At 60.6% G+C, this 25,883-nt stretch overlaps 1 protein-coding gene across 2 annotated transcripts; it reads right to left on the reverse strand.

The window, feature by feature from the left end:
• Positions 1 to 6,578: 6,578 nt before the first annotated feature.
• Positions 6,579 to 23,744, reverse strand: TSPAN32 (tetraspanin 32). Of its 2 annotated transcripts, XM_081240642.1 has the most exons (10): positions 23,646 to 23,744; positions 22,828 to 22,942; positions 21,914 to 22,011; positions 17,976 to 18,050; positions 12,174 to 12,275; positions 11,598 to 11,684; positions 9,991 to 10,074; positions 9,637 to 9,707; positions 6,996 to 9,150; positions 6,579 to 6,636 (listed from the first exon to the last, which is right to left on the reverse strand). In XM_081240642.1, the coding sequence occupies exons 1-9, from the start codon at positions 23,709 to 23,711 to the stop codon at positions 8,859 to 8,861; spliced, it is 990 nt and encodes a 329-aa protein (XP_081096768.1). In that variant the 5' UTR covers positions 23,712 to 23,744; the 3' UTR covers positions 6,579 to 6,636; positions 6,996 to 8,858. The 2 variants fall into 2 exon arrangements, with proteins under 2 accessions (XP_081096768.1, XP_081096769.1); XM_081240643.1 differs by lacking the exons at positions 6,579 to 6,636; positions 6,996 to 9,150 and having other exon boundaries at positions 9,377 to 9,802; positions 9,991 to 10,246.
• Positions 23,745 to 25,883: the final 2,139 nt, after the last annotated feature.

The following is a 25,883-nucleotide window of genomic DNA, read 5'->3' on the forward strand; positions in this document are numbered from 1 at the left end:
TGTCCAAACACCCCAGTGCTCCTCCAAACGTGGACCTTGCTTCCATCGACCCTGACATTCTTTGTGGTGGCCTGCACTGGGATTTCATCTACAGGATTTGGTTTCACAATACCAGGTAGGGGCCGCATCCCCCACTCTGACATAATATCCATATCATAAAACATTAGGTAAGGGAGGCACAACTTCTTTACCGAAAGCCTGTTCAAACATCCCAGCTACCATCATCCTACCATCTCCGGCGCCTCTGTACTCTCCCCATCCCATCGTTCCGATTGTTGGCTGCACCAGCTGGTTTTGGTATCACCACGTGCATGGCTCCAGCATCAAGGAGTCCTGGACCATGTCTCTCCACCGCTGACCCTGGGGCCCACTCTGTGCACAAGGCTCGGGGTCCCCAGCAGGGGGTTGAGCCAAGGGACCCTTTTGTCAACTTTTATCTTTTTTTTTTAAATTGGAGTACATTTGATTTACAATGTTGTATTAGTTTCTGTTGTGCAGTAAAGTGAATCAGTTATACATATACATATATCCACTCTTTCTTAGATTCTTTTCCTATATAGGTCATTACAGAGTATTGAGTAGAGTTCCCTGTGTTATACAGTAGGTCCTTATTAGTTATCTATTTTATATATAGTCGTGTGTGTATGTCAATACCAATCTCCCAATTTATCCCTCCCTGCCTTTCCTCCCTGGTAACTATAAGTTTGTTTTCTACATCTGTGACTCTATTTCTGTTTTGTAAATAAGTTCATTTTTACCATTTTTTTAAGATTCCACATATAAGTGATATCACATGGTATTTGTCTTTCTCTTTCTGACTTACTTCACTTCGTATGATAATCCCATCCATGTTGCTGCAAATGGCATTATTTCATTCTTTTCTATAGTTGAGTAGTATTCCATTGTGTGTGTGTGTGTGTGTGTGTGTGTGTATACCACATCTTCTTTATCCATTCCTCTGTTGATGGACTTTTAGGTTGCTTCCATATCCTGGCTATTGTAAATAGTAGTGTCAACTTTTATCTTGATTAAGCTGCCCAATCCTTGTCCCCGGGAGATTCCAGGTCTGCTTTCTCATTGTCACCTCTGCCTTCCTGCTTCTTGCACTCCTCCAAACTGGGGGAAACAGACCAGACTTGTTGGGAGCCCTTTAATGTTAGGGGTTCAGTAGGGGGTCCCTTTGTCCCACCCACCCTTCAGAGGGCTGTATTAAAACCTTTGTTTTGCCCCATCAATGTCCCTTTTATTAATCCATTTTTTAATAACGACCTAAAGATTTCCACCCTGCTAGGAGGAGTTCCGTGACTCTGCATGCCCCTTTCCCCATTTTTTTGTGAGTTACTTATGTTTTGAGTAGTGTCTGTAAGACCCATTCAGGAAAGCTGAGACAGCAGATTCTCCTATCAGGCTTCCTGGAGGAGGGGTGAAGGGTGCATGGGAGCTCCCTGTACACTTCTTTGCAACATCCTGTAAACGTATAATTATTCCAAAATAGAGTGTCACAAAAAAAGTTGTAGGCCGTGAAACATGAAAACTTCAATGAAACGAAAACACTGATAGAAACTTATGAATGGACCAAGTTGACTCAAGAAGAAATAAAAGTAAGAATATCCCAAGTTCTCAAGTAAGTCTTAGTTGATGAAGGAATGCATGACCTTCCAAAGAAGAGCCATCTAAGAGACACACAAGGAATGGCAAAATCAGCACATTAGCTATCTGTGGCTGAGTAGCCAGTTAGCCCCAAATGTAGTAGTTTAAAATAATAAACACTTGTGGGAATTCCGTGGCAGTCCAGTGGTTATGACTCCACGCTTTCACTGCTGAGGGCCCAGGTTCAATCCTTGGTTCTGGAAATAAGATCCCGTGAGCCATGTGGCATGGCCAAAATAATAAAATAAAATAAAATAAAATAACAAACACTTATTATCTCAGTTTCTGTGGGTGGGGAGCCCAAGCATGGCTTAGTGCTGAGTCTTCTGGTCCAGGGTCTCTCACAGGATAAGCCCCAGGATGCACTGCATGGTGTCTCACGAGGTGGCCCTCAGTGGCTGGGCTGCAGTCTCATCTGAAGGCACGACTGGGCAGTGTACCCATCCAAACTCACTTACTGGTTGTGGGCAGGATTCATTCTTGCTGGCTGTTGGTTGGACTCTGCCCTCCTTTATAGGGCTGTCCTCAACATAGCTGCTGCTCCCCGTAGAGTGAGCAAGAGAGGGTAAGAGGACGGAAGCTGGGTCTGGTCTCGGAAGACACCCCATCACTTTTACCTCATTCAGGTGTTGGAAGTAAGTCACTCGCTAGATCAGCCCACACTCTAGACAAGGGGGTTGCACAGGGGGGCATGACTATAGCAAGAGGAAGGGCTCTCTGGGGCTAATGTGTGTGTGTGTGTGTGTGTGTGTGTGTGTGTTAAAAAATTAAACTTTAATAAATGTTCATTAAGTCAAATGCAAACTCTTATTTAATAGGAGAGAATGAATTTATTTTAAGCTCTATCGAATTTTACTGGTCAGTAGTAAGTAATGAAGTTTTACACTAAAACATTATACTCTGACATTTGTATCTTATGTGAAAACAATGCTGTAAGCCAGTGGTCAGCAAACTAGGACCCACAAGTCAAATATAAATAAAGCTTTACTGAAATACACCCACAGCTACTCCTCTGTGTTATGATAGATGGCTCCTTTTGCAAACAGTTGCAGATTTGAGTAGTTAGACAGATACCGCAGAGTCTCGGGCTAATTTCAATGCCGACTCCCGCAGTCAGCAACTTGCCACCTTGCCACACCTGGTGAAATAGTCGATTGAGACAAGGACGATCCACAGATGCTACAACCAGGAGGAGGATGCTTGCTGGGGAACTGGTTATCACCAGGACATCCAGAGCTACAACTTTACAGTGGAAATATCTGGTGTCCCCCATGATCAAACTTAGCCCCACTAACATGGGACAAGCAGGCACCATGCTCCCCAGGCATGGGCAGCAAGGAGCACCACGCCTCACCTGTGCAGGGCTCCTGCCAAAGTGGTCCAGCTGCCATACAACCAAGCCTTTAGTGCTGACCTCCAGTTGCAGGAAAAACAGGGGAGAGAGGAACACGTAAAATGGCACCGTGAGGATGTCACCTCCAGAACCTGGGACCTTCGGGCACCTGACCTGGGCTCCTGAAATGAGTTAATGGCGTGGGGAAAGATACTGGGGGTGGGAGGAAACTGCTGTAAATTAGAAAAGACTGGAGACATACCCAAAGCAGGGGGTTTGATGGAATCTTGGAGTAAACAAACCAGCAATAAAAGCTAATGGGGGACATGGTGGAAATGGAATATGGATTAGGTTTTTCAATGCTATTATGGAATTATTGTTAACTTAGCTCCATGATAATGGGATAGTGGGTCTGCTGGGGATGTCTTCCATTTTTGGAGATGAATGCTGAACTGCTTATCTATTCTGTTTCTGGTTGAAGTGTCATGATGTATGGAATTGACTAAGAAACTTACATATATCAATACATACATCTTAAAGTAAATATATGTGTGTGTATATGTATGCATGTCTATATGTAAAGAGAGAGACAGAGACAGAGACAGACAGACAGAGGGAAAGAGGGAAAGAGAGAGAAAATGAGATATTTATTCTAAGGAGTTGGTCCATGCAGTTGGGAGAGGGGCATATCTGAACTCCATGGGCAGGTGGGCAGGCAGGAACCCAGGCAGGCTCTGTATGTTGCAGTCTTGAGGTTGAAATCCTTCTTTTCTGGGAAACCTCAGTCTTTGCACTTAAGGCATTTGACTGATTGGGCGAGGCCCATCCACTCCATGGCAGGTGACCTACTTTACTCCAACTCTTCTGATTTAAATGTTAATTTCATCTAAAAATACCTTTAGGGCAACAGCCAGCTGTTGGTTGGACCAAACAGCTGGACACCAAGGCCCTGCTGAGTTGACACATAAATGAGCTGTCCCAGTGGATATATGTGTGTTCAGTGCATTACTCTTTCTACTTCTTTTCTGTATTAAAGCTTTCATTAAAAGGTAAAAAACAAAGAAAGAACATTTGTTCACAGAAGTCACTATAAAGAAAGTGAAAGTCAATTCACAAATATGAGACAATATTTACAATACATATAAGTAACACATGATTTCTACCCAGTAATACATAAAAACTTCCCCGTGCATCAGAAGAAGGAGACATAGGATCCAATTTAAAAAATGGGCAAAAGACATGAACAGACATTTGGCAGAATACGAAACAGAAATGGCCAATAATCATGAAAACAGGAAACAGGAATAGGAGATTAAAGCCATAATGTGACACCACTTAACACCTACTAGAAGGACAGAAGTTTTAAGTTTGTGGGCAAGAACACGTGTGCGCTGCTGCGAGCACTGAAATTGGAGCGAGCAGTCAGTGGACCGCTGGGCGATGTTCCTGAGGGTGGGCCCGCGCATGCGCAGTGATTCGGCACCCCGCCTCTGGACGGAACCCTGCATCAAGTCGTCGGATTTTGAGCTGTGTGCTCCATGGGGGCGGGGGCGGGGGTGGGGGGGATCTTGAAATCAGGTGGTGACATAAGCGCAGCCGTAGCTTCAGGTGTTCTTAATCGGTGCAAATCGATGCAAGGGGCCGCCCCCTGGCATGTGGCTGCTCGGCCAGTGAATCCCTGGTTTTGTTTTTGTATTTTTAGGTTTGTCCAGAGATGCAGAAAACCAGAGGCCGTTTGCTTTCACCTGGAAGGGCAGGACTGCGGTCTTGCCTCGGGACGACACGGACACTCGGGGTCTCAGCCACAGCTGAATCCACAGGGACCTTGACCATGTGTCCCCCCCCACCCCCGAGATCCTGTGCTGATGAGATCCGGAGAAATGTCTGGTCACTTCGGTGAAAACTGCACCTGCCAGAGTGAGGGTAAGCCCTGGGAAAACACAAGTCCTCGCTGGGTCCAGTGGACACAAGCGTGTCCCCTCTGCAGCCTTGGTCACCTGTGCACAGATGGAGGAAGCCACGTTTGGGCGTCAGCTTTGCTTTCACCGGCACCCAGGCGGCATGTTGGGCTGCTGGTTTTGAGCGAGGTGCAGAGCAGCGGAGGTGCTCCAGTGGCCACACAGCTTGGTCCTTGTGACCCGGGGACCCCATGGCCCCAGCAGCTGCTGTGAAAACTGAGATGGGGAACCTCAGTGCCAGTCCCACACGGGCACGCAGCCACACTCTTTGCAAGGACCTCGCCTCCCTCTGCAACTCAGCATTTGGCTTCCCTCTGGGCCAGGGGAGAAGCTGACCCCTGTCCGTGGGACAGCAGGGTAACCTGAACTGCCCATCCTGAAGTGGGTGTCATCTGTCCACTGGGTCGCGTAGCTGGGCAGGCCCAGCAGCTCCACATCGCCCAGTGAGGTTGGGTGTCTGGACTCTTGTAAGGTTCTTGGAACCCCGTGGTGGGCAGGCAGCCTCTTCCCCAGCCACCCCTGTGCTGCCCGGTGGCCTCGTGAAAAGCAGACAGAGGGTAGGAGGGAGAGCCGCCCGTGGTCCAGCCACCGAGCCTCACCTGGACACCCCTACAGCCGGATGCTCCATTTGTTATAGCAGCGTCCAACTCTGCACTGCAATGCAGTATCTTCATGGGAGACCAGCCTGCCACCTGTAGCAGGTTCACTGACTTTGGACCCTGTACTGGTCAGGATGCTCCAGAGAAACCGCACCCGTGGGATATCTGTCTCTACATCCATCCATCCATCCATCCACCCATCCATCTCCTCCACCCACCCACCCATCCATCCACCCATCCACCTATCATCCATCTATTTACCTACCTACCTCTCTATAAAAAGAGATGATTATGAGGAATTGGCTCAGGTGGTCATGGGGACTGGGAATGACCTGCTGTCTGCACACTGGCGGCCCAGGAAGGCCAGTTTGGTGATGTCATCCAGTCTGAGTCTGGAGGCCTGAGACCCAGGGGAGCGGATGGTGTAAACCCCAGTCTGAGGGCAGGAGGAGGTGACAGGAGCTGTCCCAGCTCAAGGGGTGGGGCCAGAAAAGGGCACGTTCTCCCTTCCCTGTCTTGTGTTCTGTTCAGGCCTCGGGGACCAGGTGGTGCCTTCCCACCTGCTCTCCTGCGTCCGCGATTCAACGCTGATCTCACCTGGAAACACCCCCCCAGACTCCCCCCAGAAGTAATGTCCCACCCGGGCGCCTGGGGCCGGTCACGTTGACACAACCGTAGACATCATGGGCCCCTCCCTTGTGGGGGAGGGTAGCGACTGTTCCCACTGGACTTGGGCCTCGTGCTGGATTGGGATTTTCTCCCCTGCGTGCACCAGCACTTGCCTTATTTACTTACTTAAAGCCTTATTTGCGGGCTTCCCCGGTGGCGCAGTGGTTGAGAGTCCGCCTGCCGATGCAGGGGACACGGGTTCGTGCCCCGGTCCGGGAAGATCCCACATGCCGCGGAGCGGCTGGGCCCGTGAGCCATGGCCGCTGAGCCTGCGCATCCGGAGCCTGTGCTCCGCAACGAGAGAGGCCACAACAGTGAGAGGCCCGCGTACCGCAAAAAAAAAAAAAAAAAGAAAAAGAAAAAAAAAAAAAAGCCTTATTTGCTGTCCCGGTTCCTCACGTGTCATTGTTTCTGGCCAAGGACCTGACTTTACAGTCAAAGAAACAAGGCAATTGGGAGGTGCCCATGGGCTTCCCAGGGGGCCACCATGTACCCTGCTCCTCAAAGGAGGTGACCCTGAGGGATGGTGGCCTAGTCTTGGGCATCATTTAGGGCCACGGCTGGGGGACAGTGCGGGGACACTGATGCTGTGTCCTGCAGGACACGCTAGTCAGCAGCGCCTTTTCCCCTGAATCAGGATGCACGGAGGGGGAGGTAGGGGTGGGGGGCGGCACCCTTCCTGTGATTAGAACCACTGAGTCACTCACAAACGTTTGCCTCTCGGCCCTGTTGGTCCCTGCTCTCCTGGTTTGGCCATTTTTAATTAATTAATTAATTTATTTTTACTTTTGGCTGTGTTGGGTCTTCGTTTCTGTGCGAGGGCTTTCTCTAGTTGCGGTGAGCGGGGGCCACTCTTCATCACGGTACGTGGACCTTTCACTGTCGAGGCCTCTGTTGATGCGGAGCACAGGCTCCAGACGCGCAGGCTCAGCAGCCATGGCTCACGGGTCTAGTTGCTCCGCGGCATGTGGGATCCTCCCAGACCAGGGCTCGAACACGTGTCCCCTGCATTGGCAGGCAGATTCTCAGCCACTGCGCCACCAGGGAGGCCCCTGGTTTGGCCATTTTAGTAACCAGCAAAGGAATGCTTTGAACAAAACAATAGTGTCCTTGAGTTGGAAGCTGGGTGGGGGGTTCCACCTGGCCCACTCGGGGCTCCTCTGCCACTGGGTTAAGAGGCCACGAAGGGGGCCATGGGGATGGCTGGGTGATCCTGTCAAGAGGAAACAAGGTGCTACTACTGAGTGTGGAGGGCTGAGGGGTCCCCCGGGTCTCTCCTCGTCCTGCGCATCTGGTGATGAGAGTCGGTGGCAGAGGTGACCACAGGATGGAGACCTTCCTTCCCAGCTCCGTCCCCGACGAAGAGTGGGCTCACCCAGCAGGAGAAGCGCTCGGACCCATGAGAGGACGTGGACAGGGTGGTGGAGCAGGGAAGCCCGAAGGTCGGTCACAGCCTCGTGGCCACTGCAGAAAGAAGCACCGTTTACAGCTTCCGGCAAAGTCCTTTCTCCTGCGGTGTCGTGTACGTTTCTACAGAATTTAACTACATTCCCTTTTTTTTCCACCACTGCTGTACACAGGAATTTAGCTGGTGCTTCTTTAAAGTTTATTTTGTCTGATGAGAAGAACGGGACCAGGAGAGGCGCGCACATCCCCGGACGCCCTGGACGGTTATCAAATGCAGAACCGTTGGACTTCTGGCACGTTCCTTGGGGGAAAGGCCTGTGCACCTTCAGTTGTAGGAGAGCTATTTGCTTTATCCTGGCTGAGCACCGTCTTGTTTTGGGGGGTGTAAGTGTGGAAAGAGGGTGTGTGTGTGTGTGTGTGATTGGAAACACAAGGGGTGCACTGCAGCGGGCGTTGGTCACTTTGTCCCTTTTTGGTTGTCCATCACAGAGGGCTGCTTCTTACTGGGGAGGCGCCCAACTTTGTTGGTTTTGGTGGGGGGCAAGGCTGAGCTCCCTCTATGGAAGTTAAAAGGGCCCCACAGTCCCTTCTCCCTTGTCAGTTATGCTGGGGCCTCAGCCTAGGCTGGGCCAGTCTGGCATCCCACCCAGGACTTTGGTTTTGAGCCAAGGATGCAAATCGTCAGGGACGGTTCGTTAGAGAGAAGTCACCAGGCGGGTAGTTGGATGGCCACGGGGAGAGGCCGTGGCAGGCGGGATTTCTCAAATGCATTCCCCAGAACCCGTGAACACAGTATCACCACAAATGTGATTTCTCTGTACGGCAGGAAGTTTACCTGGGTGGCCCTCATCTACACACGTGAGCCTTTGAAAGCAGACTGTCCTCCAGCCCTGGGGAGAGTCAGAGGAATTCCCAGCAGGAGCAGGAACCCACCTGCCGTGCTGACTTGAGGATGGAGGGGAAGGGGTCTCGGGGAGCACAGCGGCCCCGCAGACAGCGGGCACGGAAGGGACGTCAGTCCCACAGCCGCACAGAACCGAACTCTGGCAACAGCCTGACCCAGCCTGGAGTGGGTCCTCCCCAGAGCCTGCGGGGGCAGCCAGCCCAGCCCAGCCCACCCCTGGGTTTGACCCTGTGAGACTCAAAGCAGAGCCCAGCCAAGCTGCCCTCTGCTTCCTCTGTCCTGACTCACCTCCCAGCCTGTTCCCAGAGTCTGCAAATGACCCCCGGTCCCCCGTCTGCTTACATGGAGGCTGCTTGTCTGGTGGGGTCCCCTCCCTCCCCATCCCACCACCATGTGGAGGAAAGCAGCTCATCCCCTCCTGGTAAGGATCGCGTGCGGGCCGAGGCCGGAGCGTCTCTGTCGCTCCTGTGTGTAGGCGGGTGGGTGTCCTGGAGCAGCGGAGGGTGACCCGAGCGACTGCTTGGACCCCGACGGCCCCTGAGAGCATCTGCTTCAGACGGGTGATGAGGGGCGGGCCCCTCCTGGCAGCGTCTGTAGAAGCGGGGCTCCTGGAGCTGGCAGCCACGGTCCCTGAGGGGCAGAGGGACCGTGAGGCCGCTGCAGGATGCAGAGGGGCCAGGCGGGATGCCTGGGCAGGGACGGCACCCAGGTGGCCAGGGCGGAGTGGCTGGGTCAGGGAGTGAAGGAGGTGGCAGGCAGGGACGCTGTGGGCGCTGAGGGATGGTGGGGTGCTGCTCGGCTGCTGGAACCGGGTCCTCCCTGCTCCCCGCTCAGGGGAGGTCCTGGCCGGGGGCCCCAGAAGCACCATCTCTCGATGTCAGTGGAGTTGGCAGCTGTGAGGCCAGGTCTCGGCCAGGATGGGGCCCTCAGTGGGCCCAGCCTCCCCCAAAGCACCTCCTCTGGAGAACTGGCCTGGCCCGTGGTCCAGGGGTCCCACTCGCTGGGCAGAGGCAGAGATCTTGGGAGCGGGGTGGGGGGAGGCGTGCTCTCTGCCTGCCCGCCTCCAGCTGCAGGGCTGTAGGACCCCTTTGGGGAGGTGGGGAGGGGCGGGCCTACCGTGGGCTCAGGGTGTATTTGCCAGAGCGGATGGCAAACCAGAGGAAGGCGCTGAGCAGCATCACGTACACCTGGGGGAGGTGGAGGCACCTGCACCAGCAGCTCCAGGGGAGGGGGCTCATCGCCCCCCGAGGAGGTCACTGGGCTGTGCAGGGTTCCCAGCCGTCTAGGGAAGGGAATCAGGGAGGCCCTGTCACCCCACAGGCCTGCTCCTCCCAGCTCCCTGCGCAGGGCAAGCCTTGCTGGTCCCCAAGACCCACGATCTGACCTGGGGCTGCCCAGCCCTGCCCTTCTGTCTGAGGTGGGGGGGCACAGGCAGGTGGGGAAGGGGCGGGGGTGGGGATGAGAGGGTACCATGGAGGCGAGGCCGAGGCTGATCAGGGTGGAGGCGATGTTCCTGTGCACCCTCAGGAAGTTCCTGATCCCCTGCAGGCAGTCCTGCGCAGAGGGCAGCACGCGTGGGCCCCCTGACCACCCCTCCCAGCCCAGGGCAAGGTGCCTCCACCAAGGCATGGAGCTGCAGCGCCCACCTAGGACTAGGACAAATGCTAGGGAGATGGAAAGTCGGGGTGTGCCACATCCCAGGGAAAACCACTCCGAGCTCTGGGGACTGGCATTGAAAACAGGCAAAAACAAGCAGAGTGGAGCCCACCTCTGCCGGGACCATGGGGCCCCCAGGGGTCCAGTGGGTGCCTTCCTCTGGGCATCCCCTGAGCTGCCTGTGTTGGGCCCCTCCAAACCCCATCCAGGGTGGGACACAGAGCCTGGGTGAGGAGAGGACACTGGCTAACCAGGTGGGACATGGGTGTCCCCAGGCTGTCCTGGCTCCATCCTGAACTTCCACGGCCTCTCCAGGACGTGGCATCCACAGAGGCTCTCTGTCTCCAAGGAAATGGGAGGTGACGGTCTCAACTCTGAACCACTCTGATGGTGGCATTTGGTTTTGGGGAAGGACTTGGCATTTGGGGGCACGCTGGGGAAGGATGTGCTGTGGGACATGCAGGGTTCGATTGTGAAGGCTGGGATGCCCGGGGGAAAGGAGGCCGGCTTGGTGTCTGACTGTCCGTCCATCTGTCCATGAATTCCCTTGATCAGGTCTGGTCCCCCAGCGTGGTCCCACTTCCTCTTGGAAGGCAGCCCGGGGTCAGACCACCATCTAGGACAACGTCCCTGCCCTCCTGCCCCCTCCGCCAGGTGTCCCCACCCACAAGGCCTTTACAGTCTCCCCGTGGCCCCCACCACCCCAGAAGGTACAAGAAACCAGACTTGGCTCCCACTTTGCAGAGGGGGACCTGAGGCCTCTCCCTGGGTGGTGTGAACAGGCCTCCCGACCCACCCCCTTCCCTGCATGCAGGGCCCTCCTCTGCCCTCGCCCCTCCCAGCGCGAGAGCCCAGGGCGCTGTGCTGGCTCCGTCCCTGGCTGGGCCTCCAGCCATTCGCATCCTCCTGTCCGTTTCTTGGAGGGTGGCCAGGAGCCTCTTGCCAGAGATAGGGGTGTTTGCTTCCCGGACAGCGGGGGAGGGGAGCCGAGGAGGCGGGGTGGGGGGAGGGGAGGTCGCAGTCATCTGGAAGAAGAGCGTCCCTGCCTCTGTCCGTCACTGAAGCCCTCGTGGCCAGACTCTGGCCTAGGCTGACCCTCTGGGAAACACCCTTCTGGCCTTCAGGGGCCCTCGAACACCTGCCCCCCGCCCAACGCAGGCAGAGCTGCCCACCTGCCCCCCCGCCCTTCTAGAGGCTTCCGATGGGGGGCGGTCTCAGTGCCTGACACTGTGCCTGGCCATGGGGAGCCCCCAAGCTGGGAACTGTGTGAAGGGGTGAGGGAGTGATTGGGGCCTGGAGAGGACCCGGGCCCGCGTCCGTCAAGTCCCCCCAGCCCAGCGCAGCCCCCAGGGTCAAGGCGTGGGAGTGGCCCTGCTCTGGGGCTGAGCCCCCCGGAGTCTCTGCAGGCCCTTCCCCCTCACCTGTCTGGCGGCCTCCTGCCCCCAACACAGGTCAGCCTCCGAGCCCTCCGGGAGGCCGAGGGGGGGGCTCTTACCACAGCACTGAAACTGCGGGAACAAAAGAGGGAGGCGGTTCGCTCTGAGAACCCCAGGGTCCCTGTCGGACAGATGGGGAAACTGAGGCACGAAGCCCCACCCCCCCCCCGAGGCCAGGACCGGGGCTCAGGGCGAGGCTGCTGACTCTGCAGGGGGTGCCGGGTTCCGGGCTGCCTGGCCAGCAGTCACTGGGGCCCCACCGAATGCTGTGCCGTCACCATCCTGAAATTCTTCATCACTTTCGGACAAGGGGTCTTGCATTCTGCTCTGGGCCCTTCAAATTCTGGAAGTAGCTGGCCCTTCCAGGGCAGACGGAGGACAGGACCTCTCTGTCCCCGCCCCCTCCCCCCAAGGGGCACTGATAACCTGTGTCCTGGGACCTGGCGCCCCGCCGGCTGGCTCTGGGGGGCTACCTCTGCCCATTTTCTAGATCACAGTCCACCTGGGGAGGCTGACCCGTCCAGGACTGCCCAGGGAGGGGGCCTCCCCCACCAGGCTCACCATGTCCTGGATAGCCAGCAGCTCCTGCCTCCAGATTCCTGACGAGCTCTTCACCGCCTGCTCGTACACCTGATCGTAGGCGTCCAACACGGCGTCCTCCACCTGTACGGAGAGCATCACGGGAAGGCCCCTGTGCTGGTGAAGCCCCTCCCCCGACGGAGCCCCCGAAGGGGGGCCTGGCCCTCGGGTGCTGAGTGATGTCCAGCTGGCCCCCTCCTTCTCCTTCCACCGGGCAGAGCTCCCTGGAAGTGGAGACTGGGTCCCCTGGGTGGCCGGTCACAAGGGTCCCCATACTTCAATTGTGGGGACCTCCCCCCAGAAATGGCCGTTAATGCCACTCTTGCCCCTGGGGGGTCCTGCAGGATAAACCAGAGGCCCGAGCTTGGCCACCCCCCACCCAGCTCTTGTCTTATGGTGGGAGGAGGCCCTGGCCGAAGTGTCCACCTGCTTCTGTTGATCTGGAAACAGGCAGTGGGGAGGGAAAGCCAACGGTGGGCCCTGGGGGGAGGCGGCCAGGAGTGGCCTCGTGCCAGGAGCTCAGCTCCCCAGTGATGCTCCAGGTCTTTGCCCAGAACCATCGGTAGGTTCTGAAAAGCCCAGGCAGCTACCCAGAGCTGGCCAAGGGCACCCGGGGCAGACGAGGTCCCTTGGGGGCAGACGAAGGAGAAGCAGGGTAGCCGCAGGGGAGCGGCCGGCTCTGCCTTCACGCCTCACCCAGACCTCATCGCCTCTGCCCAGCTAAGCATCCCCTCTGTGCCTCTGCTTGTGCTGCCCCCAGACCGAAATGCCCGCCCCTTGCCAAGTGATTTCATCAGAGACAAACTGGAATCTTGCCTCCTCCAGGAAGGCTTCTGTGACTGCACTGGGGTCGCTGGCCTCTGGCATGGGGGCAAGGCCTCTGAGCTCCCTTGCCCTCTGATGCCTCTTTTCCCACCTCAGAGACCCTGCGTCCTGCCTCCCTTCCCTTCCCATTCCCATGCTGTGCCGACAGCGGGGACAGGCTGACAGGCGCTCAGGGGTGCCCTGCTCTGGCCACTCACCCCCACCCTCCAGAAAGGAAGGGAGGCTTCCCCACTCCCAGCCTGGAGGACTCGGGGGCATGTGGGCAGGGGGCGGTCTCACCCAGTGCTGTCCAGTAGGAACCAGACTGATTTCCACCCTGAACAACATAGCTCCCAGGGCTCATTAACCCTCCCGGCTGAGACCTTGCCCACAGAGTCAGCCAGCTGCTTTGTTCCCCACCCAGTGGGAGGTGGGCAGCATCCTGGGCTGGGGGCCAGGCGCCAGGCTGGCCACCACTGCAGGAGGCCTGGCTAGGGGCCCTCTCCTGGCCTTCGTTTCCTCAAGTGACATGGGGGTGGAGACCTGCCAGGCTGTACTGCGTCCTCGTGGGAGGAGGTCCTGGTGAGGACTGGGAGGCTAGCAGAGCTGGCCTGGGGTCGGTGGTGCAGGAGGCCGGGACAAGGACGCCAGCTCAGACCACCCTCGAGGTTCCATCCCCACCCCCAATGCCCACTAGGGCCCCGGGAGACCCCGTCCCCTCTGGAGGTGTTGTTACTGAAACATGAGCGGGAGGAACAAACCCGCTGGCGGTTGAGCTGCGTGTCTCTCCCCATGACCCCAGCAGTGGGGCGCGAGTTTCTCCTTCAGATGAAGAAGCAGATCTGGCAAAGCCATGCCCCTACCCAAGACCCCTGGGCCTGGCATCAGGGGGCCAGGCTGACTCTCCCGAGGCCTGGGTGCCTGGGTGGTGCTCTACCGTCTGCCCCCCCATCACCAGGTTCAGGGGCTGTGTTTCTCCATGAGAAAACTGGGGGTGGGCTGGGAGGTCTCAGAGGCCCTTGGGCCCTGATACCTGGGTGCTCCCTGCCAGGGTGCCCCGATCTTTAAGCCCCATCTTCCAGGGCTCCAGGGGGCACCCCTCAGGACGGGAGTTCCTGGGCTGCTGAATACAAACCAGGTGAGTGGGGCGTCCCCGCCAGCCCAGCTCTCCACCCTGCCATTGACCTCTGCCTCCCCATTGTCTGCTAAACCTGCAGGGGTGGGGGGGGGGAGAATAGCTGCGGAGGGGGTGGCCCGTGGGAGCTGGACCCCAGGGCCTTGTGCCCCAGGTCTGGTTCTGGTGGCCACTGGACTATGGGGGAGGGGAGTGGCCTCGAGGGGCGGGGCCCAGACTCGGGAGCTAGAGGACAGACAGCCTTTCTCTGGGGCTCCTCGGCACTGCTGTCCTTAATCCGTGCATGAATTATTAAGTGGAGCCAGGCAATTCATTGCCCCGCAGCCCGTCTGGGGACAGGGCGCTGTGGCAGAGTGGCTCTCAGGCTCCTGCAGGAACATAATTAATAGCCCTCATGCTCTGTATTCATAGCACGGCCACCCAGTCTCTGCATTGCCAGCCCTCCCAGCTTCAGGGCGCCTACCAGGGCCCCGAGGGAGTAAGCGCCCCAGGGTGGGGGGGGAGTGAGTGGCGGGGGGAAGCGGGGAGGTGCCCCCCCTCCAGGGTCTGTGGCCTGGCTTCTGGGCCACCAGAAGTCGTGGCCGGTCCCTGTCCTCTCCTTGTCCTCAGGTTTCCCATTTGTAGGGTTGCCCTAGATGGGCCATCTTGACCCCGTGTTTCAGGATATCTTAGGGGGTCACTCAGGGGAGGTGCAGGGGGAGAAATGGGGGCGAACAGATCCCCTGGAGCAAACAGCTTGGCCTTTGTGCTTCTCTGCTCCCTGGGCCTCCAGGAGGATCTCGTGGAAGGAAGGAGCCGGGCCGGGGTCTGTCTGGCCCAGGTTGGCCCTGAGGCCAAGGCACCTGCCCAGGTTCCCGGGGTTGGGGGCACAGGACGGGTGGCTTGTCCTGCCCCTGCTGCTCGGGGCCCGTGCCCTGGCCAGTGCCCAGCTCTGCACTGGCCCCAGTGATGGAGGACAGACCTGGGCTCGGGGGTGCAGGTGGGTCCCACTGGTTCATTCCCACCACTCAGCAGCCCCCTCAGCGGGGTTCTCATGCTCCTTTTACAGGTGAGGAAACCGAGGCCCATGGAAGGCTAGCTGATCCCAAGGGCACCGGGTGAGAGGCCGACCCCAGACTTTGAAGCCCACGTGGGCCTGGACACGGAGGAAGCCCCAACCCCGACTGGGGTCAGACAGGACCCCGAGAGCTGGACCCTGAAGGCCAGCTGGAGCGCGGACCAGACAGGAAGATTTCTGTCGGGGATGGCGGCAGGGGCTGGGACACGGAAGAGGCCAGCTGGGAGCCATCCGCTTTTGCCCCCTCCCCTTCCCGGAGCGGGGACCCCAGCCAGATTATGGCCTGTGGCCCCTGCACGGCCCCTGCACGGCCCCTCCCCTGCAGAAGTGCAAATCCTGGGCTCAGAGCTGTAAGCACACAGTGTCAGGGCAGAAAGGATGGGCTGCAGCCTCCCCCCAGGAGAGCTGCAGGGGGGGCCCAGGGCACCCTGGCAACTGTCTTGGCCGGGACCACCCACGCGGTGACCCAGACCTCGCACGGGCTTCTCGGTGGATGGGAAATGTGAGGTCAAAACACCAGCTGGGCCCAGCGCTCCCTGGTCACCGAGAACCGAGGCTGCCTTGCCAGGCTCCGACCCCTCCAGAGCCAGAGGAAATGCCCTTTTTCCATCTGGGTGACCCCAGGTGATGCCAAGGCGGTGGTAAACAGTTTGCGGTGACCCTTGGGCAGGGAAGGGTAAAAAGGCATTGAGTCAGGGCGAAGAGCCCTGGATGGGGGACCCCTCCTGCCCTGCCTCTGCCAGGGTGATCTTGCCCTCCCCCCACCCCCGTGGGCCTGAGTCCCTCCATCTGCAGATCAAGGGGATGGCCACCACCCTGGAAGGTCTGGTGACGGCCTCACCAACTCCAGGGAGCACTGGTGCAGGCAGAGGGCAGCGGGGAGAAACTAGGCCCATTACTGCAGGTAAGACCAGAGTAGGTAATCACACACCTAAAAGCACACACCACGAGCTCGGCCTCCTACCTGGCTGCTCTCTGCATCTTGCGTGAACATCTGGGGGGCCTGAGCAACAAGGGGGTCGGGGCCACTGGGACTCCTGATACACAGGCAAAAAATCATTGCTGGTCACCTGCTTGCACAGGGTTTTGCCCAGAAACTGGGTATACTCCAGCTGGACTGGCTTTGGTTTCCCTGGGCTGGTCCTTACAGAGTGCATAGGGAAACTGAGTCCCAGTGAGAAGAGAAAGGATTGATCAGGGTCTCAGAGAGTCCAGCCGGATGGGGCCTGTGGGGCTGGACTCTCCCGTCCCTCTCTGTGGCCCTACCCGCTGGCCCCGCAGTTTCTTGGGGGGCTGCCTCGGGGCCTTGCCTGGGGCTGGGCTCTCACAGGTGAAGGCTGAGGCCTGAGGTCTGCTGCCGGGGTCGTGTGCATTGCTACGGACGGGGGGAGGCTGCTCCCCGGCACCTCTCAGCCGGGGAGCAGCAGGGGCCTGAGGCCTGGGACAGATGCTGAGAAGCAGACGGGGTTGTGGGGGGAGAGGGCCCTTTGGGAAGGGCGCCCCAGGGGCTGCCCTGCAGGCTCGCAGCTCAGCTGAGGAGAGAAGTCTGATCCTGTCGGGGGGCCATGGGCACAGGGTGCTGGAGGGCAGTGGCGTTGGCCAGCCTTGCTCTGTGCCCTGGCCTGGTACTGGCCAGCTGGAGCCACCGGTGTCCCCTCCTCAGCCAACTGGCCCCCACTAGTCCCCGGGCCATACACGTGAGCCCGTCCGGGGTCGCTGCCCCTCTCCCCGAGCCTCTTGGGCACCCATTTCCTCTGCCCGGCCAGAGGGGATCTGGCCTTGACCCCAGCCCTGGTCTGGGAGGGGTCAGCTCTGCTCATGAGCTTGGCCAGCCCCATTTCCCAGGCAGGCTCTCAGCTCCGTCTCAGGACCCAGAGTTCAGACAGAATTTCTGGGGGGCCAGGCTGCCCCAGCCCCCTGTGTCCCTTGGGAGCAGTCCCTCCCAAGCTGTTGTCCTGCCCTGCTCCCTGGGGTCAGCGCCCACCCTAGACCCGTGGCCTGCAGTCTTCGAGCCCTGCTCTCTGGGGGCCGGGGCCTGCGTGACCGTGTTATCCCAGAGCTGGGGCCTCCCTGCCTCCCAGCCCTGAGCCGCCCCAGAGCCCCACTGAACCAGCGTCACCCAGAGGACAGAGGGACGGACGAACGGACGAAGGAAGGAAGAAACAAAGGAGCCCCCTGCTATGGGGACCCCCACCCACCATTACCACGGTCACCACCGACATGCACGTCCCTGGGAAAAGCCCACAGTGAAAATGGAAGGAGTAAGATCAACTGAACAGTCCCACCTCCAGGCAGCTCGGGTCCTGGACTGCAGGGCCGCTGTCACCCTGTGGACGAGGCCTGGCCATCCCCTCCACTGTCCTGCAGAGCCCACGCCCGCACAAGGCCTCTCCCTGCCTGGCCCGGCCCCCGTCAGGAGAGCAGCCCCCAGTGCATTTTCTGGAACTGACCCCCACTAATCAATCCCTCAGGCCAGCTGGGGGGCCTCCCTCCAACCCCCCAGGTCCCATCTTCTGGGCCCAGGGGGGCCTTAGTGAGAAGGGGGTGTCCGAGGCCTGTACCTGCTTCCCCTCCTTCTCTGGGGATCTGCTGTCCCCAGCCCAGGAGAGGACCGGCCTTCTGGTCTCCGCATCCCCACCTCACCCCCAGGCAGAGAATGTCCCCACAGTGGTCCCTCCACACCCGCCCCGTCTCCCTGGTGACCAGCAGGTGAGAGGAAGCACGGAACAGACTTTCTCATACCTGAGGGACCCTCCCCGGCGGGCTGGGGGCGGGCTGGGGCGCTCACCTGCGTGGGGTTGTGGAATCTCCAGAAGGCCACCTGCACCAGGGCGCAGAACACCAGGGCAAAGCACAGAAAGGCCTGGGGCAGAGGAGGGACCGTTAGTCCGGGCTCCGTGGTGGTGGCCTGGCGGCTCCCCACTGCCCGAGGGGGAGACCTTGGGCGGCTGGCACACTGGTCCCCATCCCTTCTTTTGACCCTTCTCGGGAGACCCCCTATTGCTGGTTTTAGCTCCCGTGAGGGCCTTGATGGCAGTGCCACAGCCCCTGCCCCAGGGACGCAGGCAGGCAGTACCTAGGATGAGGGAGAACCCTGCCCTCTGCGGCTGCTGCCGGGAAGGGCACTGACCCCGGAAGGGCCAGCCAGGGCCTTCCCGAGCCTGAGATTCAGATCCCGGAGAAGAAACGAACCCCTTTTAAGTCTGGGCAGGAGGGGTGGCTCAGGGGCTGCCGGCCCCCCTGGACAGGGAGGGCCTTTGCAGGAGGGACTGCTGCTTTGCTTTTGTTTTCTGAAACATGCCTCCCGGGGGTTCAGAGCCGGTGTTCGGCCAAGAGCGTGGCCAGGAGGACACCCCGAGAAGGGGTGACTCCCGCGGAGAAGACCCACCCCCTTCCTCCCGCCCTGCTCTGTCCCCGTGGCCCAGCCGACCCCATCCCCACCTCCTGCCACTCCCTGGGCCCCAGGGCTTTGGTGGCGTGTCTGTCTCTCACGGGGGTTCTGAAGCTGATGAACTTTACGGCCCTTCCCCGCAAAATGCACACATGCCCCCAAAGCTCTTTTGTGGGTCGTTTCAGAGGGTCATCCCAGACTAGGAACCCTGGCCCACGTGCTGCCTTAGGGACATCCCCCCACCCATAGTCTGACTTGTCACTTTGTGCTGGTGACCCTCTGATTCGGGTCTCGGGCTGAGGCTCCTTCTGGAGCCCTGGACAGTCAATTTGCCTGCTGACCACACGGCCCGGGGGTCCGGAGGCCTGGTGTCACTGCCCCACCTCAGTCACCCCGGGCTGTCCGTGGCCGGGGGCAGGCTGTGGCCAGGCTCTCCCAACCTAGGGGCCGCACTCAGGGTGGCACCTGGAATGGAATGGAGGGACACCCCAGATGCAGATGGACACATACGCTGCCCGGGCTGGATGCGGTTGAAGAAACAGTCCACACGGGGGTGGGGGTGGGGGGGACCCACCAGGCTCCAGGAAATAGTGGGCCACCCCACCAGCGCCCAGACTCAGTGCAGACACAGGGACCTCCGGCTCTTCTCAGGGGCGGGCGGTCCACCGGCCTTCACCCCATGTTCCCTCCTGCCTGCCCAGGGGTCTGCAAGGCCTCAGTCTCAGGACAGCCCGGAGATGCTGCCTCCTCCCCCCTCTCCCTCCTCCCCGCCTCCCCGCTCCCCCCGGGCTGGCCGAGGGCCGCCTTCCCCATCTGGAAGCCATTGCTCAGCACTGCCTAGCAGGCTGGAGGCCCAGAGCCAGCTCAGGGGACCAGCATTTTCCAGGAACCGGCTCATTCCTCAGAAGATCGAGCATCACTCCCTTCCCTCCCGCCGGCCAGTCTGCCTGCATGGAGGGTCCTGGGCGGCGATGGGCCCACCTGGCTCCCCAGGCCCTCTGCGGGGCTGAGGCGCTGGGTGTGGCCGGGCCCAATCCCCACCGATTTCTTTCTCCCTGTTCTAAACAAAAACACATAAATAAATCAAAATGGCGTCCTCGGCGCTGCTGCCAGCCCTGCTCTGAGCCTGCGAGCCTCTCATTTCCTGTGTGTGAGGCTGGTGCGGGAGGAGGCTGGTGGGCGGGGGGCAGGAAGCGGCGGGGGAGCATCGGGATGGGAAAGATCTCCGCTCCCCGGCCCTCTACGTGGGCCAGACACGCCAGACACATGCCAGACACATGCCAGACACAACACGCACTCCGAGATGCACACACACACACAGCCGTGGTTCAGCCGGGCAGTAGGGGAGTGAGGTCTCCCAGACCCCGCGGGGCCGTGCTGGGCTTGCCATCCAGGCTGGGGGCCTGGGAGGTTGGGGTGCAGCAGGCGGGCGGCCGTGGGGCCCGACCCAAGTAACAGGGAGGGACGAGGAACCGAGACCCGGGTGCTCCCTGCCGCTGCCCCCGGATCAGGGTTTAGAGCTGGGGCGGTCAGGAGCTGGGGAAGGCCCTGGTGACCGGCTGGGCCGAGAACCGGCGAGCCAGGAACCTTGGGAACAGGAGCCTTTGGCATCTTCCCGCCTGGGCTCTGAGCCCGGCACCATGGCGCCCCCTGGTGGCCGATGCTGCAGCCTCGGCGCTGGCCTCTCCGGGCCGCCTCGCCAGGACCCCTGGGTCTGGCCCCGCCAGCAGCCTTGACCTCCAGCCCTGAGCCCCTCTGGCAAGCCCCACGCCTCAGGGCTCCCCTTTGGGAGGACAGTGCAGCTGCCACTGGGGCCTCCTTCCCTCCCCCCATCCCCCAGCCAGACTGCACAGGCCCGGGTCTTAGTGCGCCCACGCAGCACTGCCCTGCCCACGCCCCTGCGGGGTCCTGGCTAGGGCTCGAGCTGCCGGATGCCCCTCGACTCCCCGAGCACACCCAGGGCCGGGGCCCGGCTCCAGGAGGTGACTCTGTCCCTGCCCTTGGAGATGTTTACGACCCAGGAGTCATTCAACCACCATTTGCTGACACAGGCTGGGCCGAGAGCCCCGCCAGCCCTGGGGACCCAGAAGGCTGCCCTCCGGGAGCCCAGGGTTGCCGGCCTCGGAGGCCACCCGGGGAAACATAGCCCCGGCCTGAGCTCCCAGGGGTTGTCAGCCCCACAAACCACTCCCAGGGGAGGGGTGGGCTTGCCGGAGCAGATGGCTGGGGGCAGGAAAGCGGGAGGCCAGAGGGACCCGTGGAGGCACAGGGCGGCTGGACTTGGTCTCACGCGCCTCGGGGAGTCTGAGAAGGCTCTGGGGGGTGGTGTGCATCAGGTGACAGCACCGGGCGCCAGCCAGGAGCTGAGGCCCCAGTTCAGGTGAGAGGAGGGGCTTGAACCCAGAGCGGGCAGGCCCGTGGTCCCTGGGGAGATGGGGCTGGCAGGTGGAGCATCAGGACAGGCTGGTGGGGACCAGGATAGGGCCACATGGAGGAACAGGTATGGGCGTAACACAGGGCCACTGCTGTGGGGCGAGGTCAGAGGCTTGTGGGACCTCGAGGGGTGGGGACACCCCACCGCTGGTGGATGCAGAAGAGGGTGTGCCGCTCAGGAGGAGCCTGGCTGCAGGCCGCCTCGGGGCCACTGCCCAGTCCCGGCCTACAGGTGATCGATTGGGCCTGGCTTCCTGGTAAGGGGATGGAATTCACCCAAACCACATACGCAGCGACTCCAGTGTCACAGAACCAGGCCCTCCCTGGGCCTTTGAAACAGTGCCCAGGCCTGGGAGGGTCAGCTCTGCCTTTCAAGGCCTCCGTGGATGATGGGAGTGAGATAGGCACCTGGTGGAGGGGCCCTGGCCGTCCCTGGTGGAGGGGCCCTGGCCGTCCCGGGTGGAGGGGTCCTGGCCGTCCCCGGTGGAGGGGTCCTGGCCGTCCCCGGTGGAGGGGTCCTGGCTGTCCCCGGTGGAGGGGCCCTGGCTGTCCCGGGTGGAGGGCTCCTGGCTGTCCCGGATGGAGGGGTCCTGGCTGTCCCCGGTGGAGGGGTCCTGGCTGCCCTGGATGGAGGGGTCCTGGCTGTCCCCGGTAGAGGGGTCCTGGCTGTCCCGGGAGGAGGGGTCCTGGCTGTCCCGGGTGGAGGGGCCCTGGCTGTCCCGGGTGGAGGGGTCCTGGCTGTCCCGGGTGGAGGGGCCCTGGCTGTTCCGGGTGGAGGGGTCCTGGCTGGCCCACATCCCTGGAGCCTCGGTTTCTGTCGGGACACAGGGGAGAGGCAGGCTCCGTGAGCTCACAGCCCTGCCAGATCCCATCTGGGGGAGCTGGGGGCACAGAGAACTCACCCCAGCCATGAGGCCCCTGGCCTCTCTCACAGTGGCTGCAGCACTCAGCACAGCCCCCAGGGTCAGGAGCCCGGCCAGGATGATTCCTGCGGAGACGGCTGAGAGTGGAGAGAGAAGGGTGTCAGCGTGCCCAGGGCAGGGGTCCCATGTGCACGGAGGCAAGCTCTGAAATCCAACCTGAGAGTCAACTTGGGGTGCTGGACTTTGCGGAGCTCTGAATGAGCCTTGTCTGGTCAGGCAGGGGTGTACCTCCCACCACCCACCGGCCTCCATGCCGGCCCTGCCCCTCCCTCCTTGCTTCCTGTCCACCCTGTCCCCCCATCCCCGGGGCTATCTTAGAACCCACATCCCTGCCCCCAGGCCCTACTGACAGGTGGCTGTAATCTTATCAGTCCAGGCCCGGCTCCAGGCTTCCTGCTCTAGGGAGTCTGGGGCTCGGGGCTCAGGGTAAAAACATGGAGCCTGCGGCCACCAGGAGGCCTGGGGTTGGGACCACCAGTCCCAATCCCCTGAGCCTCGGCTTCCCCCATAGCCGCCCTCCTTGGCCTCCAGTGCTCTCTCCGGAGGCCAAGCCCCCCAGGGGCAGGGTAGGGGGGACAGGATGCCATCTCTGTGATGCTCAAGGCCTCATCATGTTTGAGCACCCCTTCCTGGACACAGAGGACAGGGTCCGGATACCACCTGACACGCCCACGCTGTCCCCAGGGTCCCAGGGCGGGAGACCTGGGCAGACCCCAGGCTCTGCCCAGTGGAGCTGGGACTTCCGGGTGGCCCTTTCTGCCTCTGACCCCACTGCCTGCCCCAGCCCGACTCCACTCGGGAGACCTCATGCCAGCCTGGGGCCCCTCCCCGGCCACCTTTGCTCCTGAAGCCCCCTCCCCAATACTGGCTGTCCTGCCCAGAGCCTCACTTACCCCAGAGGTGCAAAGCTTCGTAGGGGGTCCTCTCTGAGGACGCGTGGCCGATGACAGCAAAGTGAGGCCCGAAGTAGGTGAGCACTGCCGTGGTGGCCATAGCGAGGCCCAGCAGCTGGGGGTGGGGCAGACCCAGCGTGTGGGGCAGGGCTGGGCACTGACCCGTCCCCCTGCCAGCCTCCCTCCAGCTTCCGGGTCTCACAGGAGACAGGATCGGCTGCGGGGCCACTGGGTGTTTCTGGGGGTGGTCTCAGTGAGACCTTTGCCCCAGACACTCCCCGACACAGACAACCCCCCGCACACACAGACACACAGACACACTCACACTCACACAAGACACCCCAACACATACATTCACACTCACATCCCCCCTCCCCTGCAACACGCACACCTGCTGTCCATCTTCTCCAAGGGCCTGGAACCTTGCATCATTCCATTTGCGGAGCAGGGAACGGACCCACCCCAGCCTTTCTCAGCCTGCCTATCTCCCCACCCCGCCATGAGAGCACCTTCCAGAGCGGGAGGCCAGACCCCGCCCCGCTCCCCCAAGGAAAGCCCCTCCGAGCCCGGTTCACCAGCCACCCAATGCCCTCAGTTCTTCTCTAGGGCCCGTGCCGCCCGGCAGGAGGGCAGGCACTGCTCACGGGACATCCTTCTGCTGCTAGGAGTCCGCCACCAGAACCCCAGGTGCATGTCCACCAGGGCTGCAGGGCTGGTGTGGTCAGGGCGGGGACCACAGTTCCAGAGGTCCAGGAACGCGGCTCAGCACCCCTCCCCACCCCCCACCACCTCCTGCCCCTGCCCAGCCTGCCTGTTACCAAGACAAAGAGGCTGGTGACCAGCATCTGGCATTTGGCCACCCTGACTCGACGGCGAGGCCCCATGGAGGTCTCCTCCGCTCTCCTCTCCTCTGCTCTCCCTCCCCTCCTCTTCCTTCCCCTCCCCTCCCACTGTGGTTTCCAACTGGGCGGGGGCCTCAGACCGCAGCTGCCCGCCCAGGAGCTGGGTTACGTTGGTCGCCGGTCTGTCTGTTTGCCAGCACACCAGGAACTGAGCCTCTGGGGACCCCAGAAGAAGGGCAGGCAGGAAGGCGAGGGGTGGCGAGGCCAGCTTCTGCCCCCCTGCTGCCCCCCCGCCCCTGGCCCGGGACCCCAGGCTGCTTGCAGCTAAACGAGGCCTCGCCCGAAGGTGCTCCTGGCGTGGCTGCAGAGGACCCTGGGTGGAGGTGGGCAAGTGGGAGCGGGCACATGCGCGGGCGTGACAGAGCTTCCTGTCTCTGGAGTGTGCGAGCAGAGACTGGGCCTCCCGTTAAGTCCTGCGTGGGGCCACCGTCCTTGGAGGACTTGGGGAGACAGGGTCTGATCCGGACGTCCTTATCGAAGCACTGTCTTACGAAACATCTTTTGAAATGTTCTGTGACATCAAAAGTTTTGAAAAAGCAACTTGATTTTTGATGCCTCAGCGGCACAAATGAGTAATTTAGGGCCGAGCCATCTGGAGGGTGCGGGGGGTTGGGGGGTGCTGGGCCCTCACCGGTACCCACACCGAGGCCTTGTCAAAACCCGAATCTGTAATCAAACTAAACCACGTGAACCCGGGGATGGGGCACGGCTGCAGACCCAGATGAACGTGGGACTGTGCTAACTGGGCCACTGGGCCCAACGTGGGCCTGGAGGGGACACACGGTGAAGGCACTCGTTGGGTCCCGCCTGGGCCAGCTGGAACCGCTAGGGCCCCTGCTGTGGTCCTCCCGGGCTGGCCACCTGTGCACGGCTCACGTCTCACGCTGGAGTTTTCCCCCTTCAGTGTCTCGTAATGTGGGTCCTCTGGACACTGGGGGACCTCAGCCGGGGAGGATGAGTGCCCCAGATAGCCATGGGCGTGGTGGTGTCTTGGCCTTCTAGAAACCAGCAGAATGGGGCTCTGTGCTGGCTGTCAGCTCCGCCACCTCCTTGCCCAGAGCAGGGGCCAGCCAGGACTCCTCATCTATCCCAGTGCCCTCCATGTGCCCCCTGGCCCCTAGGAATCCCTGCCCTGGGTCTGCAGGGGCAGGAGGGGTCCCCGATGTCCCCACCTGTGGGTTGCTCCGGTGGAGCCCAGGTGTGGCCCAAGGGTCACAATGAGAGGGAAAGTCCGGGATCCGGGGGCAGCAGGGCCGTGGGCTGGGGAGCTGGCCACCTGGACCCTCCCTCCAGCAGAGATGAACCACAGGCCACTGTGCCTGCCTCACTTCTGGCATTGTCTTTCTCTGACTTTGGGGAAAATCTTTTGGAGCAGGGCCGGGCCTGGCTTCTTGACCTATAGCCCTGTGGAGCACCTACCCTGCACCAGGCACTTGGCACAGATGACCTCGCTGTGTTTTCCCAAAGCGGCACCAGACCCCTCTGTGGGCAGGAAATGAGGCTTCCTTGGTGACTGGCCTGGTGGGGACTGAACCCGGGTCAGACCCCCTAAAGACCAGGCTTCTGACCGCAGCCCCCGACCGTGGCCCCCTTGCCCTGTGCCCACCGGCTGGGCAGGGAGCCTGGCCTATGTTGGGCACCATCCACACTTGCCCCAGGGAACCCCTTTCCGTGGCTGAACCTCACCTTCCCATTTCGACTACCTGTCTGCAAGAGGAAGTGGCATCTGGAGGGGAAGCCGCTGGCCCTGCCCGGCTGCCTGACCCTCAGCCACTCACCCATCCCCTCTGGCACCTGGGGTGGCCACCCCCTCATGAGGGCAGAGCTGTCCAAAGGGGGCTGAAGCAGCAGCTTCTGTCCAGAGGAGCTGGGCCAGGGGACAGACCCCCACCCCGCACGGACCCCGTGCTGAGGGCCAGGCCCCGCTGTGAGCCGCCTAGGCTGCCTCCTTTCTCTGTGTCCACGGAAGACGTGTGTGCACGTGTGTGCCTGTGCACTTGTGTGCACCCACGTGTGTTTGTGTAGTGTTCGTTGCTGGCCAGTGACCTCCTTTTTCTCCCTCTTCTCCGCCCTCATTTAATAATTACTTGGTTAATGGAAAACTGTTTTGTCAGGGGAACCAACCGACAGAGTTCCCAGTGGCCAAAGCTGGGA

The sequence above is a fragment of the Mesoplodon bidens genome, assembly GCF_964165515.1.
Source record: "Mesoplodon bidens genome assembly, chromosome: 7".
NCBI classification, from domain to species: Eukaryota; Metazoa; Chordata; class Mammalia; order Artiodactyla; family Ziphiidae; genus Mesoplodon; species Mesoplodon bidens.

Coding starts and splice junctions, on each gene's coding strand:
- TSPAN32 (XM_081240642.1), bottom strand. CDS start 23,711: ATGGGGCCTCGCCGTCGAGTCAGGGTGGCCAAATGCCAGATGCTGGTC. Junction 12,276..17,975: donor GATTCCACAACCCCACGCAG/GTGAGCGCCCCA, acceptor CTCTCCGTACAG/GTGGAGGACGCCGTGTTGGA. Junction 10,075..11,597: donor GGCAGGAGGCCGCCAGACAG/GTGAGGGGGAAG, acceptor CCCTCTGCGCAG/GACTGCCTGCAGGGGATCAG.